Source organism: Leptopilina boulardi, unplaced genomic scaffold, assembly GCF_019393585.1.
Source record: "Leptopilina boulardi isolate dan_hultmark-lab unplaced genomic scaffold, ZJU_Lbou_2.1 LbouV2_112, whole genome shotgun sequence".
NCBI classification, from domain to species: domain Eukaryota; kingdom Metazoa; phylum Arthropoda; class Insecta; order Hymenoptera; family Figitidae; genus Leptopilina; species Leptopilina boulardi.
Genome location: NW_026137655.1, coordinates 199,746 through 219,480, shown reverse-complemented (window position 1 = coordinate 219,480; position 19,735 = coordinate 199,746). Strand labels below are relative to the sequence as shown.

Sequence of the window (19,735 nt, the reverse complement as noted above, 5' to 3'; positions counted from 1 at the left end):
TAAATTCTCCTACAAATTTAATATTCTATGTAAAACTAAAAAGTTTTACAATTTTATAATTTACAAAAAAATTGTAATTAAAGAAAAATAATTTCTAAGGAAATTTTTATTTCCATTTATTCATTATTAATTAATTATTTATTTTTCATTCAATATTTATTATTCACTTTTAATTATTTTTTTTTATCAAAAACACATTTTTTTTTTATAAATTTATGAGAATAAATAAAATATACATTTTATTATAAAACAAAAGAGGAACAGTACTAAAAGAAAAAGAAAATTATACCCTTGTGGCAAATTTTAATTTCGATAAAACATTGTGTATACAGAAAATAGACAATAAAAGAGCAAAGAAATTATTTATTGAATAGAATAATAATTTATATTGAAATTAAAGCAATAGCTCATTTTCTATTGAAAATGTTTATTTTTTTTTTTATTTATTTTTTTTTTCGAAATTTATTTTTAATTATTACGTGACGCTTGGTAAATCGAAGCAATAAATTCTTAATATTTCTCATATGTCATACGTGATATATACGCGTTTGGTTTTTGCACAATATTCTCATCTCAATTCCTGACATGAATTCGTCCCTTTCTTTTCTTTATTCGCGATGAAGAACAAAAAAAAAAAAAAAAAAAAAAAACTTCTTCAGTAGTCATTTCTCTACAATTGATCAAAAAGTGGACATTGTCCAAGAGACAAAATTAAATTAAATATAATAATATTGAGAAATCCACTCAAACGTCAAATTTAATTATAGTGAATAATAATAATATTAATAATAAATAATTAATAATAATAAAAAATAATATTAATAATAATAGTATTAATAATACAAAATAATAAGTATTATCAACGTCATCAATAATTGGAGATTACTTAAAGTTAATTTAATAATATAGTCAATATTTGAACTAGCGCGCCCATATCTTTTTTCTCCAAAATAATAGAAAAATAGTAATTAATTAAAATAGTAGACAATTGAAATTAATTATTTTAATCGATAACCATCCCCTGGCTGTGTCGTCAGTTTTTTTTTTTTTTTTTTTTTTGAGCTAAAACTATTGTTATATATTGTTTCATTGGTTATACGAAAACAAGTGCGAAGGATTGCATTATTGTTTTTTCGTAAAATTAATTTTCTCCCTGAGATTGAAGTTTATGTTTATTTATTCTGAACAAATTGATTTCAAGTAAATGAATTAATATTTCATTATAAATTATTCAAATCAAAAGTTTTTTTTCGCGAACATTATTTTTTATTTTAATTTAATAAATATTATATTTCTCTATTTTAATCATATTTATTCACTGTTGGTTTTTTTTTTAAGTTTGCGAGGAAAAAGAAAAGAAAAAAAAATTGTAAAACTTTGTATTAATTTACACAATGGATAAAATAAATCAATCTAGATAAATATATATAATATTATTTTGTATTGCAAAAAAAATTGAATTAATTAAACATTTTTCTGCTTATAAACATTAATAAGAATTTATTCTAAAAATTCTCATAAATTAAGATCATTTGTGGGAATGTGTTGAAAAATATTTTCGTATTTAGTTTTCAAATATAAATATATAAAGCGCGCTACTATATGAAATTAAAAGTCAACCAAGAAAAATTCTACCACCAACGTAAAGTTCGTAAAAGTCTCTTTTGAAATCTATTTTATTAGATATTAAATTTAATTTCCTTTTTTATTAAATAAAATTAATTTTAAAAAATAATCTGTAGGCGATTGCCTTTTGCTGGTGGGACGATTTAAGCAGACTAATCAAAATCTTTTTACTTTTTCAATAATCAAGAATCTAAAAATAAAAAAAAAATTTGTTTATTATTATTTAAGATAAATTTTTTGCACGTGTAAAAAAATAAACATAAAAAAAAGAAAATTTACTGGAAAAAAAAGTAATGATAAAAAATATAAACTTCTTCTCAGATTTAATGAAGCTTTCGCAAATTCCATGTGCAGATAGAATTTATAAAACGAGTAAATATTTTCTCATCTTGAAATAAATTAAACCGGAAAAGAGCTTTGCACATTTGGTGACTTGTATATATATATATAAAAGAAAAAATAACACATTCGTAAAAAGTAGAAAGTGGCAAAAAAAAAAAAGAAGAATTTTTGAAAACCTTTTTCAGTATACGAGGACAGGAAAGGAATGATAAAAATTGTACGTCTTATTTTCAGTATCAGCGTTGCGTGAAATCCGCTGTCAAGCGCATTGAAAGAGTCTCGACTCCTCGGAGGCGTTGGATGGCGCAATTTCTATGAGAAAATCATTAAAATTCACGAGAGTTCGAAGTGTACATATAAACACTATTGCGTAGGTAATTCAATTTGTCAATGAATTAAACCAACATGGATAATATATATAAATTAGAATTCATCGTCCCTGGGAGCTTTTTGCTTGGTTTCCTAACAAATCATCTCGAAGCTTTTACTTTTTTTTTTTTTTTTTTTTTTTGCAATTTGTCTTTTAAAAAAAAAACTTTTCACCAAAATGAAATTTTGAATAAATGAGAATATTTTACAATGAAAATTTCTCTGAATCGAAAAATATATATATCAAAGTAAAAAATTTTCCTAAAAGGTTAATCTAATGAGTTTTTTTTTTTTTAAATTTAAGACTTAATTTTTTTTTTTTTTTTTTTTCATTGAAACTTTTCGAGGCTCTTCCCTTGATTTTCTTCTTCAAAATTAGGACTTTTTAAAAGTTGTATTCTTTGTAAAATAGTATCAGAGAATGAGAGACGAAGCAACAGGTGACTCATTCAGACGTGCTCGTATTTTCATGAGACCGCACAGTATAAAAGCAATTTTAAAAAAAGGGAATTTCTTCAATGTCAATTTTTCTTGTCTCAAAACTTTACACAAACTCTATTTTTTAAAATAATTTTCTCCATTTTTTTTTTTTTATTTCATTTCAAAAAAAAAAAAAAAAAAATACACGTTATTTACTTCTTTTTTATTTTCTTATACAATTAGTTTTTCTTTATTAATTTTTTTCTATTTTCTCCTTTCAAAAAAAAGCAGATTCATATTATCTTTTTTTCTTCTATAAATTTCGATTCTAATTATCAAACTTTTAATCAGATTTTTTCAACTTACAAAATCTGAATTTATCAAAAATAAAATTGCATTTGAATTTTTCTAAAAATCTAATAACTTTTCTAATTATTTTTCTATATTTTGACTATTAATTTCAAATTATACGAATTTGAAAAATGAATTAAAAAATAATGGAGATTATCGATGTTTCTCTTATTTTTTTTTTTTTCATTTTGAAATGTAATGAAAAAAAAAATTTTTTAAACAAACTTTTACACATAGTACGAATTTGACCTAGTAAGTTTGTCTCTCGAGTCCAGCCAAGTAGAAAATTAAGATCGGAACGCGGAACATGATCTTCTTGTCTCATAAGACAAAATTATATACTCTTCATTTTCCACATTCCATAAGGCGCCCTTCATATATTTTTATGAATTAAATAATTTTATTTTTTAAAACCCTGTCAATTGTCCAAATCTTGTCGATTCAAAAAATTCAATTAAAAATTCTTTTTCACTAAGAAGAATAATTATTTTAGAAAATAATATTTATCAATTTAAAATTTAATTGAAAAATATCTTTTTTTGAAATAAATTTTTTTTTTTTTTTTTTGTAAAAAAATACTTTTCAAAGTATGTGAAAAGAAAATCGATCGAATAACACGTTACATGTTACGTAAAATAAAAACATGAATATTACATTGTCTTATAATCTTTATACTAAAGTATATTATGTAACATAGTGATAATTATACTTTTAAAGTAACCGATACCATTACAAGATGACCAAAAAAATTTTTTTTTTTTTACTATTAACAACAATTTTAATCAGTAACTTAAAAATCATTTTTTTTTTTTTTTTTTTGTAAAAAGAAAGTATTCATTTCACACGACATACATATATCGAACTTTAGGAGGTGTCACTTCAAAGAAAGGTCATTTACCATGCAAGGCATGGAACCATATTCTATGTTTACCTAGCGAGAAATTATCGGAAACTACACTGATAATGTGATATGTCCTGATATCAATACTAATCATGAAAGTTTACCGTTATATTATAGAGATGCACCGGTTTGCGATATGAAAAGGAAATTAACTTCAAAAAGTAAAAAAAAAAATATATATATATATATTTAAACTAGAAAATACTTACGTAATCATTAAATATGAAATTTTTCTCTCAAAAAGAAAATTATTTTTCTTTTCTGTTATAATATTTAAATCCTTATTATATGTTATGACAGTTTTCATGCATACCAATGTCTTCATAATGCTCTTTTTGTTTATCGCTATTACATATTTACTTTTTCCTGAAAAATAAAAGTATACCTACATTATTTTTTTTTAAAAAAAAGACACTATAAAAATACATTATTTATAATAGCAAAGATTTTTAAATTGGCAAATACATTTTTTGTTAATTAAAAAGAAAAAACTGACACCCTTATATATTATTTTTTCTGATTCAATTGCATATCACTTGAAATGATTGATGCTTATTTAATAGAATTAATTATACTGTTTCATTTTCCATTAGGAGAAAAATAAAAGACATTTACTAATTGTTTACATAATGGAAAATTAATTACACAAATTAAAATCGAAGCATTTTAAAAATATTCGACTTTTCCTACACAGACGCACTTGAAAAAAGTGTGGGAGGAAATTTCAAATTTCATTTCCTCATATAATATTATACATTAAATATAAAATCAACATCGCAAATATTTTTATAGATTTTTTTTTTCTCCGCTTATTTATTTATCTAAAACCACTTTCTGTGCGAGATAAATGCGGATCGTTAAAGAAGAGGAAATGAATTTTTAAAATACGGAAGATATGTATTCGAACCGCACGCAAAGTTTCTCTAAATTAAGAAAAATTTTCTTTTATACCTTCTTTAATTTCTTTTTTTTTTTTAATATTAAACGAAAAAAAAACCGAAAACCTCTTCGGGAAACGTAATTCAAAAATATTTCAATTAAAGAAATTTGAAAAAAGTTTCGAAAAAATTGTTTTTATTTTTTAGAAACTTTTTTCTTTATTCAAAGATCCACATTTTGTACAGAGTTCAATGAATGAAATTTATGAAAAGTAGTAATTTGAAAAATGAATCTTCTTTTTATATTTGAAATAAAATATTATAAATAACGATTGAATATTGTTAATATATATTCACATGTGTTCATAAATATATATAGAAGATATTTGATAAGATATATAATATTAAGGAGGATGGATGCATGTCATGAAGTGTTGAAAAATGCAATATAACATTCAGAGTATATATATATACTGGCAAGTTGATCGAAGTCAGTTTATCGCATCGATAATATAAGCTGAGCACGTCAAGCATGTGCTGTCGATGGAACGAGAGCGTAGAGAAATTACAGAGAATGACTTACGTCGAAGGAAACAGCTTGATCCGTTGCAAAATCTAATTTTTAACATCCTTCTATACTTCAATGGGACAGAGAGAGAGTCTCGGATATGGAACTAGCAAGAAATCTTATTAACCACGTCCTAGAATAATGTTGCCTTCAAAATTGTTGATTCTTTCCATAATACAAAACATCTCCATCTTTATCTGCAAAAAAAAAAAAAAATACATATAATATTTATTTATTTCCCCATTGCCAGGAAATAAAATTTCTCCTTTTTATTTCATCTTTTTTTATATACTAGTGCATCCATTTAAAATGAAAAATAATATTATTTAATTTTAAATATAATTTTATTCTAAATTTCAATATCGTAATTTATTATTATTTATTTTGCTCCATTACAATTTTTGTTGCATATCGAATTTTGCAAATTATTTATCATTTATAAAAAAAATTATGGGTCAGTCAATTATATTTCGCATATAGTCGTTGCGACATATTTAATTTAATGACTTTTTCATGTCATGTCCTTAGAAAGGATCAATGTTTAAAATAATTTGATTTGTTTCGAGACTTTTTCGATAATTTCCATTCGACTTTTTCATTTCATGTATTTTTTTTTAGAAAAAATCATCCACAGTTACCTGCATATATATATATAAAAATAAGTTTCAAAATTAAAAAGAAAAATAAAAACCTTGTTCTTAAATTGTAAAATAAATTATTGTATGAATATAAAGAAGACATTTAAAAGTCAATTGAATCAAGAATTAAATAAAACACGATTTTTTACAAATCACGATGGTGTTTATCTAATTATTATTTTGCACGTGCCATTTTCATTTAAAATGAATTATTTGGTATAATTTTCTTAAAGTTATTCATATAATACTAATCCAATTAAACAAAAAAAAGTACTAAAAGGTAAAAAAAATATGGAAGCCAATAGATAAAAATAATAATTATATATAATAAATACTTTTTTTTAAGAAATAATGATATTTTATTTGAATATTAAATAATGCATATTGAAATCTTGTGCCTACTTTTTGCGTCAATAAAATACTGGCGTTTTATAATAATGGCCTTTGATTTTTTTCCACATTAGAGTAAAATACAACTAAATAATTTCCTTCTTTGGATTAATCTTTAATAAAATCGACTTACTCTTTAAAAAAAAAAAAACTAACGTTTATATTTTCATCCATAATGCATTATCTAATTAATTCACTTTGTCAGAAAATAAAAATTTTCATTAATATACAGTAAAAAAAAATTTTTTGTATCACAATAAATTAAATTAAAATTAAAATTTCTAGCGAGATGAAATTAAATTATAAACGAACCAAATTAAGTTTACACAAAATATTTAATTGAATTTCACTAAATTATTTGCCATTTCAAAAATTAAATAATTGAAAATTTTGAATATCGCGTTCAGTGACGAAAAAATATGTCACATGCCCTGAAAATGCTTTCATTATGGACATTAATTTGCATTTTTATATAAAACGAAAACAAAGTTCCAAGAAAGAAAAAAAACAGTTCTTTTATTTTTCGTGATACTCAATTTTATTTTATTTTCCATTTGAATTTGAAAAATATTTATTATGTAACTAGTTCAAAAAATTTAAAAATTATAAAAATCTTTATTAACTATAAAAATTTATTCTAATATTATTAAGGTCAAGTTGAATCTTAATTCTCAATATTATGCATAAATAAAAAAAAAAAATTATCTAATACTTTTTCCTAACATTCTGACAATGAATTTTCAAGTGCAGATAATAATAATAAAAAAAAGGAAAAGAAGAGGAAAAGTCTACGATTCTACTGGTCAATGCGCTTGAGTGTTTGTCGTCCGGGTCGTAATTAAATCAGTGACCATAGGTTTATGGTCAAAGATCACTCAGGAAATCAGTCTGTCACGTGACAATTGATTTTACATATCTTGGGACAATCACGATGTCGATACCAATATTCTTTAGGATTTCGTTACAAGTTCCGAAGGGAGCTAGCTCGTATTAAATTTTGGTCCAAATTTTCAAAAATAAAACGTCTTATTAATTTTACTTGTTTGTTTATATAATAGAAAAATAAAAAAAAATATATATATATATTATATTTTTACTAAAACAGTTGGTGAAGATTTTTTTTTTTTTTTTTTAAATCTACAAAACAGAAATTTTTTGTTTTTACGAAAACAATTAAGGATTCTGGAGAAACAGTGATTTGAATGGACCCCTCTTTATGGACGAATAGGCGTTATCGTTATTTTACATTATAACGCCTACCTGTTTTATTTTTCCCATTTCTTTATTTTGCAACAAAAATTTTAAAAAATGTTGGAACAAGTGAATTTGGACATTTTGGAAAGTGAAATTGAAGATCCAGAAAAGGAGCGTGCACTACGAGCTCAAATTCATAAGAAGAGCGATGGAACTGGTATGTTTTTTTGGAAATTTAAATTTAAACAATCAGAAATTATCATAAAAATTGTTTTTTAAAATTCAAATTCGTTTTTGAAAGTTAATGTTTTTAAAGTGGATTAATTAATTGAATTAAAAGTCATTATTACGAATTATCAGATTTTTCTAAAAATAGGCCGCAACAATTTTCGTTTCTCTAATTTTAAAATTATAAATTTTTTTGTAAAAAATTTTTTTAATTTTTACTAATTTAATTTTTTTTTTTACTAAATAATAGGAATTTCTTCTAATATACATAATATTGAAATGAATACAACATAAAAATTGAAATGAATAAATTTTCTAATGAAATTAGAGTACGGAGATAAAGAAAGCAAGACTAGTAATTTATTTAATTTAAGAAGGAGTTGATTACGTGATAGGAGTAAGCAACTTCCTTACTGAATCGATAATTTTATTGAGAACCAAATGTAGAAAAAAAAACTTTTAACAAAGAAAATAAATTTTCAAATTTCACAAAAAATATTTTCACGTTCTGAATAAATTAATTTTAAAGTTTGTCTATAATAAATTCAATTATTTTTTGTTTCTTGCAATATCATTAAATTTTTCAAAGCAAATAGATATTGAAAAAGAAATATATGTCTTTCGATTTGTGAATATGGAAATATTTTAATGTACATTGCTTTATTTAAATAATGCAAGGCAACAAAAATAACTATATTTCACATTTCGAATAATAATTTTATCAGTTTGACCTAGATATACTAAAAAAATTCATTTCAACAATATATACAAAATATATTTATTTTTGTTTTTAATTAATGGAATAAAATGCAGCAAAGTCTAATTTTTTTGCAAATTTTTTAATTTTAAATATAATAAAAGGTTGCCTTCAATATTTTATTTTCATTATTTTATAATAATTATTTTTTATTACTGCAATTAATTCTTATTTGAATTAAGTTATTTCAGATTTGTTTATTTTTCTTTCATTATATTAATTGAATTAATTATTATTATATTAATTGAACATAATTATATTTGAAATGAAAAATTATTTTTTAACAGATTATATTTTAAATCAAAATCGATATCGCAGTCCCGTTTATGAAGAGGCTTTTAGAAGATCATTAGAAAATCCTGAAGAATTTTGGGCCGAGGTTGGAAAATGTATAGACTGGAGTAAACCGTGGGATAAAGTTTTAGATAATAGCAACGAACCATTTACAAAGTGGTAAAAAAAAAAAAAATTATTTTTGTTTTCTAAACTTTAAAAAAAAAGAACCAAATCAGAAAAATTAGTTTCTATAAAATAAAAGTCAATTTTTTGATACTTTAATGGAAGCAAATTTTTTGATATAATTTTTGCTTTTATCATCACAGGTATGTGGGAGGTGAAACGAATGCCTGTTATAATGCATTGGATCGTCACGTAAAAGCCGGACTAGGTGGAAAAACTGCTTTAATTCATGACAGTCCTTTAACGTCGTCAATTCGAAAAGTCACTTACAATGAACTTCTTGAAAAAACGTCCCTTTTGGCCGGTGCCCTTTCCGAAATAGGAGTAAAAAAAGGCGATTGCGTTCTCATTTATATGCCACTTATTCCCGAAACAGTTATTGCTATTCTAGCAACAGCAAGAATTGGTGCTATTCATTCAGTTGTTTTTGGCGGTAAGAATTTCTCTCTTTTTTTTCCCCCCCACATAAAAATCTATTTTTCATTTCTCCTAATAAAATATTAGTATTAATTTATTAAATTAAATATAAAAAAATTTTAATTAATATATGTATTTATAAAATATTTATAAACTTATTAATTACTTTCATTATTTATACATTATTATATGTTAATAATTAAATTAATATTCAATTTAGATAAGTGACGTGCCTAATTATTATTATTATTAACGTGTAAATTGTATTGTGTTACAATGTATTCAATGAGATTTTGTTGATTGAGATTTTTAATTAAATATCTATTGATTTATTGAATCCGGGAGAAACTTCTGGTACAAAATAAATGAATTCCAAGAATGCTTTATAATAGATTTCAAATGAAAATTGATTTAATTGTTTTTTTAAATTCAAGTTTTCAAGGTTGTGTTCTTTATAAAATAATAATTGTAAGACGTTTATAATAAACAATAATAATCACAATGGTAATCGATAATAAAACAAACTTAATGTTCATTCATTAATTTTCTGCCTGGCTGAAATTTTCAGTTTTGAATCTTTGAAGTTATTGTCTTGGTTTTCTTTTGTACCGAATGCACAGTTAAAAGAAAATCTTATTTTAAGATGAGTTTTAAAATCAGCGCTAGTAGTTATGAGTTTAAAAATTAATTAATTAGTTTTTTTTAATTGTACAAATAATTAATTAATTAGTTTTTTTTAATTGTACAAATAATTAATTAATAATGAGTCTTTTAATTGTTAAAGAAATTTTTTTAATTATACCTATTTTCTATTATTTTTTAATTTTAAAAGAACAGATAAAGAAACATTTATTAAAGTTTTCCTTAATTTTTATATGATTTTTAAATAATTAAACCTTTTGCAAATAATAAAAAAAAGAAAAATAAGTAGCTTAGAATTTATAGAATTGAGAAAAGTTAGGTACATAGCAAATTTAAAGAACCACCTGGTGCGAGGCGTGCGAAAAATCGAAATCGCTCACAACTATATATTTTATTTCACCTCCCCCCCCAACCCCTTTTTTTCCCTCAAAAACAGATTAAAAACCATACGAATAACTTCTTTGTTTGTCTTTTTAAAAATTTATCATATAATCCTCCCGCTTTTTCTAATACATATTTAAATTTAATAAATATTTAGAAGTCAGAGCTCGATAAGAAATTAATTTTACAATATCAAATATCATTAGAATAAAGTAATATTTAAAAAAATATATTTAATAAATAATGTGATAAGTAAATTTACATAAAAATTTTATTCTTAATTAAATGATATTCATTTTTTGTAATTATTATTTTTTTTTTAATTTAATTTATTTTAACAATTATTATATATTACTGCATATTGAAAATATATAAGTAAAATTTCTAAAGAAAAGAAAATACGAAAAATTATTTTATCTTTTAAATGTTGAGAATGTGAAAAAGGTAGGAAAAAAAAATGCCAAAGGAAAATGAACGCGAGACAGAGGGAGAAAATTTTGTGTGATTTACTTGGCCATAATGTAAATTGAATGTACTTTGCAATTTATCTTTTTCATTTTCAATTTAAAATAGCTTTAATCTTGTTTCTTTTACTTTTCACTTAAAAAAAAAAAAAAAAAATTCTTATTCATTTAGGATTAATTACGTTTCTTTTGCGTGTTAGCTTTTACTTTGTTCTCAATTAAAAAAACATATAAATAAATTCTTAAATTGATTCTAAAAAATGATCTATATTTTAAAAAACAGGTTTTGCTGCTAAAGAATTGGCAACTAGAATAGATCATGCCACGCCAAAAGTTATAATTGCTGCCAGTTGTGGTTTAGAGCCAACAAAAATTATCAAGTAGGTTTATTTTTTTCATTAACATTTAAATTATTACGAATATAATAAAAATAAATTAATTTAATTACTTTTTCAAAATGAAAAAATTCATAAAACATTTTTTTCTACGAAATTTGAAAAAAAATTTATGTACTTACAATTTGATAATAAAAGGTACACTGACATGTTGAATGAGGCATTGGATATTATTGTTACGCCAAAACCACAATGCATTGTCTATCAAAGGAGACACGTTTGGGAAGCTCCACTTTTTGAAAATCAATTTGATTGGGATGAATTATTGAGAAGAGCGAAACCACATCCTTGTGTACCAGTTGAAGCCAATCAACCTTTATACATTCTCTACACCTCGGGAACAACAGGTAGTGCTTTTCACTACAGTGTACCAAATCAATCTTTTGTTTATTCCTTCTGCAAATTTTTTTCCATATCCATATATATATATGTTTGGTCAACAAATTCCAAAATTAAATATCTGCAAACAGAATATGTGACTAATGAAAAGAGCAATAATTGAAATAAGCAATTAAAGAGAATGTATAGTTTTAATTGAAAATTGAAATTCCTCTCACTCTCAAAACAATGTTCACTTATTTTGCGACAAAATGATATAAAGATTGATTATTATTTACTTAAAATCAAACAATATTGCAACAGAAAAAAAAAACTTTTTTATATCTTATAATTGATAAAGAAAAAAATAATACACGTTTTTAAATCCTTCAACTTAAATTAAAATTTCTAATACATATTTAATTGTTTAGTTTAAGATAAAAATAATAATTTGAAAAATAATTTTTATTACAAAAAAAAAAAATGATTTCAATAATTATAAATACCTTTTAGATCAACCGAAAGGGATTCAGAGACCAATAGGAGGTCACATAGCGACCCTTTGTTGGTCAATGAAAACAGTTTATGGAATGGATAAAGACTCAACGTGGTGGGCTGCTTCAGATATGGGATGGGTTGTAGGTCATTCTTACATATGTTATGGTCCACTAATAAGTGGTGTAACTAGTGTCATGTATGAAGGAAAACCCGATAGGACACCTGATGCTGGTCAATATTTCAGGCAAGTACCAATTTCCCATCAAATATCCTCACATTCAACGTCTATTGTGAAAGATCTGTAAAAAAAACATCACATGAATTTAAAAAAAATCAAATTAAAGAAAATTAAAATAATTAATTTAACTAAATTAAATAAAATTTAAAAAGTTTAAAATAAATTAATTTTAAAAAAATATACTTTTTTTTAAAAAAAAATACTAAATTATTTTCAATTACAGAATCATTGATCAACATAAAGTAAATGCCCTATTCACTGTTCCAACTGCTTTGCGAATTATTCGACGTGCCGATCCAGAGATATTATTGGGTAAACGATATTCAACAAAGTCGTAAGTTGAAAAAATAGTAGAATTTTATATTTTAAATTTTAATAAAGAAAAATTTCATTAAATTACTATTTTAATTGGACTTTTACTAATTAAAACTGATTAAAATTTAAATTCAAAGTGAGCGACAGAAAGAGAAAAGGAGAATGTAGAATTGTCAGTAAAATTTTATTTATATAATTGAAATGAAATGTGAAAAAGTAAATATGGAAAAAATTCTTTCATAAATGAAATAAAAATTGACGAATAAAATAATAAATAATTATTTCTCTCTCATTTTTTTTTTTTTTTTGGTTTTCAGGCTAAAAGCAATTTTTGTTGCTGGTGAACATTGTGATTATGAAACAAAAGCGTGGGCGGAAAAAACTTTTAAAGTACCAATTCTTAATCATTGGTGGCAAACGGAAACTGGTCACGCTGTTACTTGCACTTGTTTAGGATTGGGTCAAACCACAAATCCTCCAAAGTACAGTACTGGAACGCCAATTCCTGGTTATAATGGTAATTACATTGAAAAAAAAATTTCTAATTATTTGTGAAATATAAAATAATTATTAAATTATATGAATTTTATTAATTAATAATTTATTAAAATAATTCGAATTACTAATTATTTAAATAAATTACTGTGTTAATATTTTTGTACTACTAATTCTCTTAGTTTTTAGAAATGATAATTATTCATACCATTTTTTTTTTGTTTATTCTTCGACAGTTCAAGTTTTACGAGACGATGGAAGTAGAGCAGGAGCCCACGAACTTGGAAGAATTGTCATAAAACTACCTTTACCACCAGGAGTTATGTCAACTCTTCATCTAGCACCCGAGAGGTTCAAAGAAGTTTATTTCTCAAAATATCCAGTGAGCGTTTTGCATTTTAAATCATAATATTTCTTTTTATACTTCCAATTTTTTTATTATTTCCATCTGAAAAAAATTTGAAATTTAATATTAATTATATTTAAAAATAATAAAAAAAAATTTTTTAAATAGAATTTTACATGAAATGTAATAACGTATTTAATTACATAAAGATTCAATTTACTAATCAATCAAGTTATATATCAAGAAATAATATATACTATAAATAATTTTGCGTAGGGTTATTACGATACCATGGACGCTGGTTATATTGATGAATTTGGATACGTTTACGTAACAGCAAGAGATGACGATATCATTAATGTGGCTGGACATCGATTATCTACATCCTCATTGGAAGATGTTATCCTTCGTCATCCTAATGTTGTCGAGGCGGCAGTAGTCGGCGTCCCGGAACATATGAAAGGAGAAATTCCCTTGTGTTTATATGTTATGAGAGATGGTAAATCCTTTTTTTTGCTTATTCTTTGTATTTTAAATATTTTCTTTATTCTCTCTTCTTAAAATTCCAATTCAAACCTAATTGAATAAATCAACATTATTTAGTAAAAAAAAGAAAAATATATATACATACATACACTTCTTTTTGCAGATTCTCAGAAAAATGAAGAAGAAATTAATCAAGAATTAGTTGCATCCGTTAGACGTCTCATAGGACCAATTGCCGCATTTAAAGTTGCTGCCGCTGTAAAAGCTTTACCCAGTACACGATCCGGAAAAATTTGCCGAAAATCAATTGCCAATTTAGCACGTTCGAAAATTGTAAAGGTAAATTTTACTTTTACTATTTTATTCCTTTAATGGAAAAAATGATTTTTAAATTTAATTTCCTGTTTTGTTTTCTAAAAAAAAAATAATTTTATTTAATTTCAAGAAATATTTATAATGTTTTCTTTCAATTCGATTTTCAATTTTCAGATTCCAAGCACAATTGAGGATCCAACAGTTTACAGAGAGATAAAACAAGTTTTGCAAAAACTAGGCTACGCTAAACAAGCACCTGATCCTCAATAATTTTAAATTATTATTTTAATTCATCATAGTTTGTTTTTTTTTTTATATACGAAAAACGAAATTACTAAAGAAATTTTATGCTTTAATGACAGAGTTCTGAAATACGAATATGATTTAATTGAAATTCGATAAATATCATGGTATTTAAATTAATTGATGTAATTGCAAAATTGAATCATTTTTTAAAATCAAACAAACAATTGTTTTAACAATAATTTACAGTTTTAAAGAAAATTTGGTGATAGGGAAAAATTCAAAATTTTATATAGTTAATAAGAAAATTCAGTAGAGCTGAAAATAATAATGTTAAATAATAAAGAATAATAATATAAATAATTTTAACACTATTTTTCTTTAATGATATATTATATAGTTATATTTTATAGGATTTACGAAAAACAATGAATTAAATTTTATTTTTGAATTATTTATTATATTTTAAACTACGATTTTATAGAGAATTGAAAGATATAATAATATCTCTGTACAAATTTGAGGAAAAAAATCGAAGTACAATATATAGTTTTAATAATATAAAAATGAAAAATAAAGAAACTATTTAAAAATATTTCCTACTTTTTCCTCTTTTTATTTTGCTTTTTACCAGAAATCTTTCCTTTTCTTTTCGGTAATTCCGATGTCATTTTCTCATCATCTGACATAACTACATCTTCAGTTAACTCAGATTTCAAATCTTTTGATTCACTCGCGTCCTTTGCTTTATCAGATGCCGGAACACTGAAGCCTGGAATCTGAAAAATTATTTATTATAATTATAGTAATAAATATAATTTCTAATATTGTTAATGTTATTTGACAATAAATTATTTAATAAATAAATAATTTTAAAAAAAGAATAAATTTACCGCGCGAAAATTCGAAATACATTACAGATAAATGTTTTCCTTTTCATTTTATTTTGATATACATATCAAGATGTAAAAAAGTAAATAGTAAAATTTTTTTTACCTCTGGTTTAACGAGTTTAAAAACAAGTTTTTCACGTTGTACATTAGATCTGTCGAGACTCAATTGAACTGTCACACGATCAAACGAGCGAAAAACAATATTTCCAAATGTTTGAGTATGCTCCATTTCGTCGTATGTAAAATTAACAGGATTTTCTTCGCCTTTCTTACTTAAATAAAGCGTTCCTTCTAATCCAAATTTAGGAATTAAAATTTGCAAAGCATTCTTTCGTACAAAAAGAATGTATCCATCTTCATCTTGAATTTTGCCCCTAAAGAATAGCTGTAAAAAAAAGAAAAAAATTTAATAATACAATTAAAAAAAAAAAAATTTTGCCTTTTAATTAATTACTTTTCACGAAATTTTTTATTAATTTCTTACTATTTTTTGTCCATAAAGTTTTCAATTTGGATAAAATTGATTGATAAAATATAAAATTTCAATTAATTTGTCACATTTAATAATTAATTTCGAAAATTATACGTACATGAGTGTTAAGTGCAACAGACGCCCTTCCAGCGTATTGAGCCATTCTATTTCGATAATTTAAATTATGGCATAGTTTATGATTAGTTTTTTTATCCAATAAATCCGGATACGTTGCGTCGGCACCTGTACAAACTGCCAATAATCGGTGGACAATTACGTCAGCATATCTGTAAATAAAAAAAGAACATCCACGTTTATATTTTTAATTTGCAAACAAATTAAATTAAATTCACATTTTGATTCAAACCTTCGAATTGGTGATGTGAAATGAGTGTAAATTGGACAGGCCAATCCATAATGAAAATATTCCGAAGGTTGAAGCATTCCACTTGTAAAATAAACAGCCTGCATCATGCATCTAGTTGCTAATATTTTCAACATTGTATTAAAGTAAGGATTATCATTTTTATGCGCCGATTCTAAAGATAGAGCCAATTCTTTTCCTGTGTTCGTATTAATTACAAAACCCTGTACAAAAAATTACATAAAATTATTATAAATGAAAGAATTTTTAAGAAAATAAATTTTAAAAAAAAAAAAAAATAAACAAACTTGATGTTTTCCTGCTTTAATCAAAGGATCAAAATTCGATTGAGGTGGTTCCGGATGTCGTCGCAACATAGCGCACTCCGGAAATTCTTGAAGGATTTTCGTGGCAACTGATATATTTGCCAGTAACATGAATTCTTCGACCATGGAATTTGTTTCTCGTATTTTTTTCGCCTCCACGTCAATTGGATCATGCGTTTCACTATCAACTTGAAAACGAATTTCCGGTGAAGCCAAAACTAATGCTCTGAAAATTTTAAATTTTATATATATAATTTTTTTAAATAAATTGAAAATTATTTTTCTTCTTATTAATCAAATTTTTAAATAATTTACCCATTTGTTAAACGTTGGGCTTTTAATTTTTTTGCAAGATTATTAAGACCTCTTAAAGATTGTGCAAGAGCGTCTTGTTGATTTTGATCATCAATTTTTATTTGTGCTTCCTCATAAGTCATAGCACTTCTAGAGCGTATGATAGATTTACAAAAATCTGTTTTAATAATATTAGCATCGTGATCTATTTCCCAGATACAAGAGAATGCAAATCGTTCTTCACCTCCTCGTAATGAGCATAAATTTGAACTTAATAATTCTGTTGATAAAAAAAAAAAAAATTGTACATTATTTTATTATTTTTGGAAAAATGTTATTTGAGAGAGATAAAAAAAAATTACCTGGAACCATGTCGATTCTTTTGTCCACAAGATAAACTGTCGTTGCACGTAAAGCAGCTTCTTTATCAATTGCAGTTCCAGGTCTAATAAAATGCGAGACGTCCGCTATGTGTACACCAACTTCGAGATTACCATTCGGCAAGTCTCGACAGTGAAGAGCATCGTCAATATCTGTACATCCAGGTGGATCAACGGAACAAACATCCAAATGTCTCAAATCTGTCCTTTGAGCAACGTCCTAATTCAACATTTTCAAAATTGTTAGTAAAAAATTTTAATTTTCTAAAAAAAAACAACTATTTATCCTGTACTCACATTTTCGGTGATAATCCACGGCAACTTTGGCAAGAAACTAAGAACAGCGTCAGAAAATCGGCTATGAGGAACGTCATGCTCGAGAAGTAATACTTCATTTTCAGTATCTTTGTCACCAATTGGTCCCAAGGCACGTACAAAATGACCACTCGGATATCTCGAATGACGAGGCCACGAATCTATTGCAACAATAATTCTTTCCTTGCTCAAAGTTTCATATTGTCTCGTTTCAATGCGAACTTTTGGTATTTTTTTCTCGGCAGGTACAAAAATGTGTCTTGTATTCTAGAAATAAAATAAAAAATTTTCACAAATTGACCAAAAAAAAAGGATTTTTAAAAATAAAATAAATTTTACATCTTTATTTGATGAAACTTGTAATATTCCACAATATTGTCTCCATTTTCGTCTAATAATACCAACAATAACACCAGTTGGTGTTTTTTCGATAATTTTTTTAGGAGTTTGTTCCATTAAAATTTTCTCATCCTCAAGAACATCGCCTGGATCTTCCTCCTCTTCGTCTTGAAGAACAATATCACTTGGTGCTGACCATTTATCCTCAGGTAATAATTCAATGGCAACAATATCACCATCGACTGCTCGATTTAAACTAGATCTTCCTTGCACTAGTATCTAAAAATTATACATAAATTTTATTTATTTATTTACATATTTTTTTAATAATCATCAGATATAAAAATTAGTTTATTTTATTTACTTACAAATTGTTCCATGCCTTCAACATTCACTGATCCTTCGAGAAAATTTTCCCTAGACGCCAAAAATGTTCCCTGCATAAATTTACCACTTTTTATTCCATCGTGCAATTGTGAAGGAGGAAGATGACATGGAAATAATGGTTCTCGAGATTCACCATCAACATCATAACTTTTTCGACTCAATTTATCCAATAAAAATCCTGGATTTTCCAACGATGATATATAATCTTGCACTGTAAATGCAAGAAAAAAACATTACACAATAATAATAAAAATAAACTATAATATTAGAAAAAAAAAAAATAATTTTCATTTACTTGAAGCAACGGGAATTGAATCTGAAATTGCTTTTTCTCTATTTTGAACATCATCAGTTAAAAGAACAACTCGAATTGGAATATCTTGAATTTTTAAATGCTCGTTAAACCATTTTGTTGCTACTCTAATAGCACGATCATTTCTGTCATTAACTTTTTCTCCAGGATTCCTTTCTACATAAGTGTCTCTATTTTTTTTTTAAAAAAAAAGAAAACAACTGTAAATTTCAAGAATAATTAAAAAATATTTTCAAACAAATGAAATAACTTACTTGTGATGTTCATTGACAAAGACATAAAAATTTCTCTTTGGATCAGAAATAATTTCTTTTAATTTAGTATGAACATTAGAGCTTCTATGTCGTACTTCTTCCAAAACTGTTTGTAAAATTATTACATTACATAGTAAATCTTCTTCAAAAACATTTATCTAAAAATATAAATCATAATCAGTAAATTATACAGCTATTTAATAAAAATCCTGTTTATTTATTTAAAAAGAAAAATTAATGCAAAGTAAACATTCAAATTATTTAAAAAAATTATTTAAAAACAAATTTACATATACAAATACTTGCCTGATCGAGAACAACATTTGTATCAAGTAATAAATAATGAAATTCAGGAAACAAAGAACTTTTAATTCCAGGATTCGTTTCGTCAAGAATATTATTTTGATTTTTGCATATTTTGCAAGCTTCTGATCCACACCAAACATCATCTCTGAGATAATGTTCTCTTACAACCTAAAAATATTTTATTTGATAAAATATAAATACACGAGAAAAATACATTGTTTTTTTTTTTAATAAAAGTACTTTTTTTTACCTTAAAAATACCCCCTCCTTTTGTCTTTCGGAAAAAAGTTTTTGTTGTCAACATTTTTGAAAAAATAAATAAACTTCTAATCAATCCAGTACATTTCTAACAAAAAACACGTGTTTGTAAAACACTTGTAAAACAACTGTAAACATAAGTCTGGCAACTCTAGTAGAG

General features: G+C 24.6%; 2 protein-coding genes across 2 annotated transcripts; one reads left to right on the top strand and one right to left on the bottom strand.

Annotated features, from left to right (window-relative positions):
• Positions 1–7,441: 7,441 nt before the first annotated feature.
• Positions 7,442–15,037, top strand: LOC127280312 (acyl-CoA synthetase short-chain family member 3, mitochondrial). Its single transcript, XM_051303227.1, has 12 exons — positions 7,442–7,894; positions 8,950–9,115; positions 9,265–9,554; positions 11,309–11,405; positions 11,559–11,767; positions 12,252–12,480; positions 12,698–12,808; positions 13,107–13,306; positions 13,521–13,666; positions 13,907–14,129; positions 14,280–14,455; positions 14,606–15,037. Exons 1-12 carry the CDS (start codon positions 7,792–7,794, stop codon positions 14,699–14,701), a joined length of 2,046 nt encoding a protein of 681 aa, XP_051159184.1. The 5' UTR covers positions 7,442–7,791; the 3' UTR covers positions 14,702–15,037.
• Positions 15,038–15,111: 74 nt separating this feature from the next.
• On the bottom strand, positions 15,112–19,735 carry LOC127280276 (exosome complex exonuclease RRP44). The gene is made up of 14 exons (XM_051303184.1): positions 19,568–19,735; positions 19,318–19,485; positions 19,012–19,169; positions 18,740–18,927; positions 18,426–18,655; positions 18,058–18,336; positions 17,701–17,985; positions 17,386–17,623; positions 17,045–17,303; positions 16,712–16,955; positions 16,407–16,627; positions 16,158–16,326; positions 15,671–15,952; positions 15,112–15,453 (listed from the first exon to the last, which is right to left on the bottom strand). The coding sequence occupies exons 1-14, from the start codon at positions 19,619–19,621 to the stop codon at positions 15,274–15,276; spliced, it is 2,955 nt and encodes a 984-aa protein (XP_051159141.1). The 5' UTR covers positions 19,622–19,735; the 3' UTR covers positions 15,112–15,273.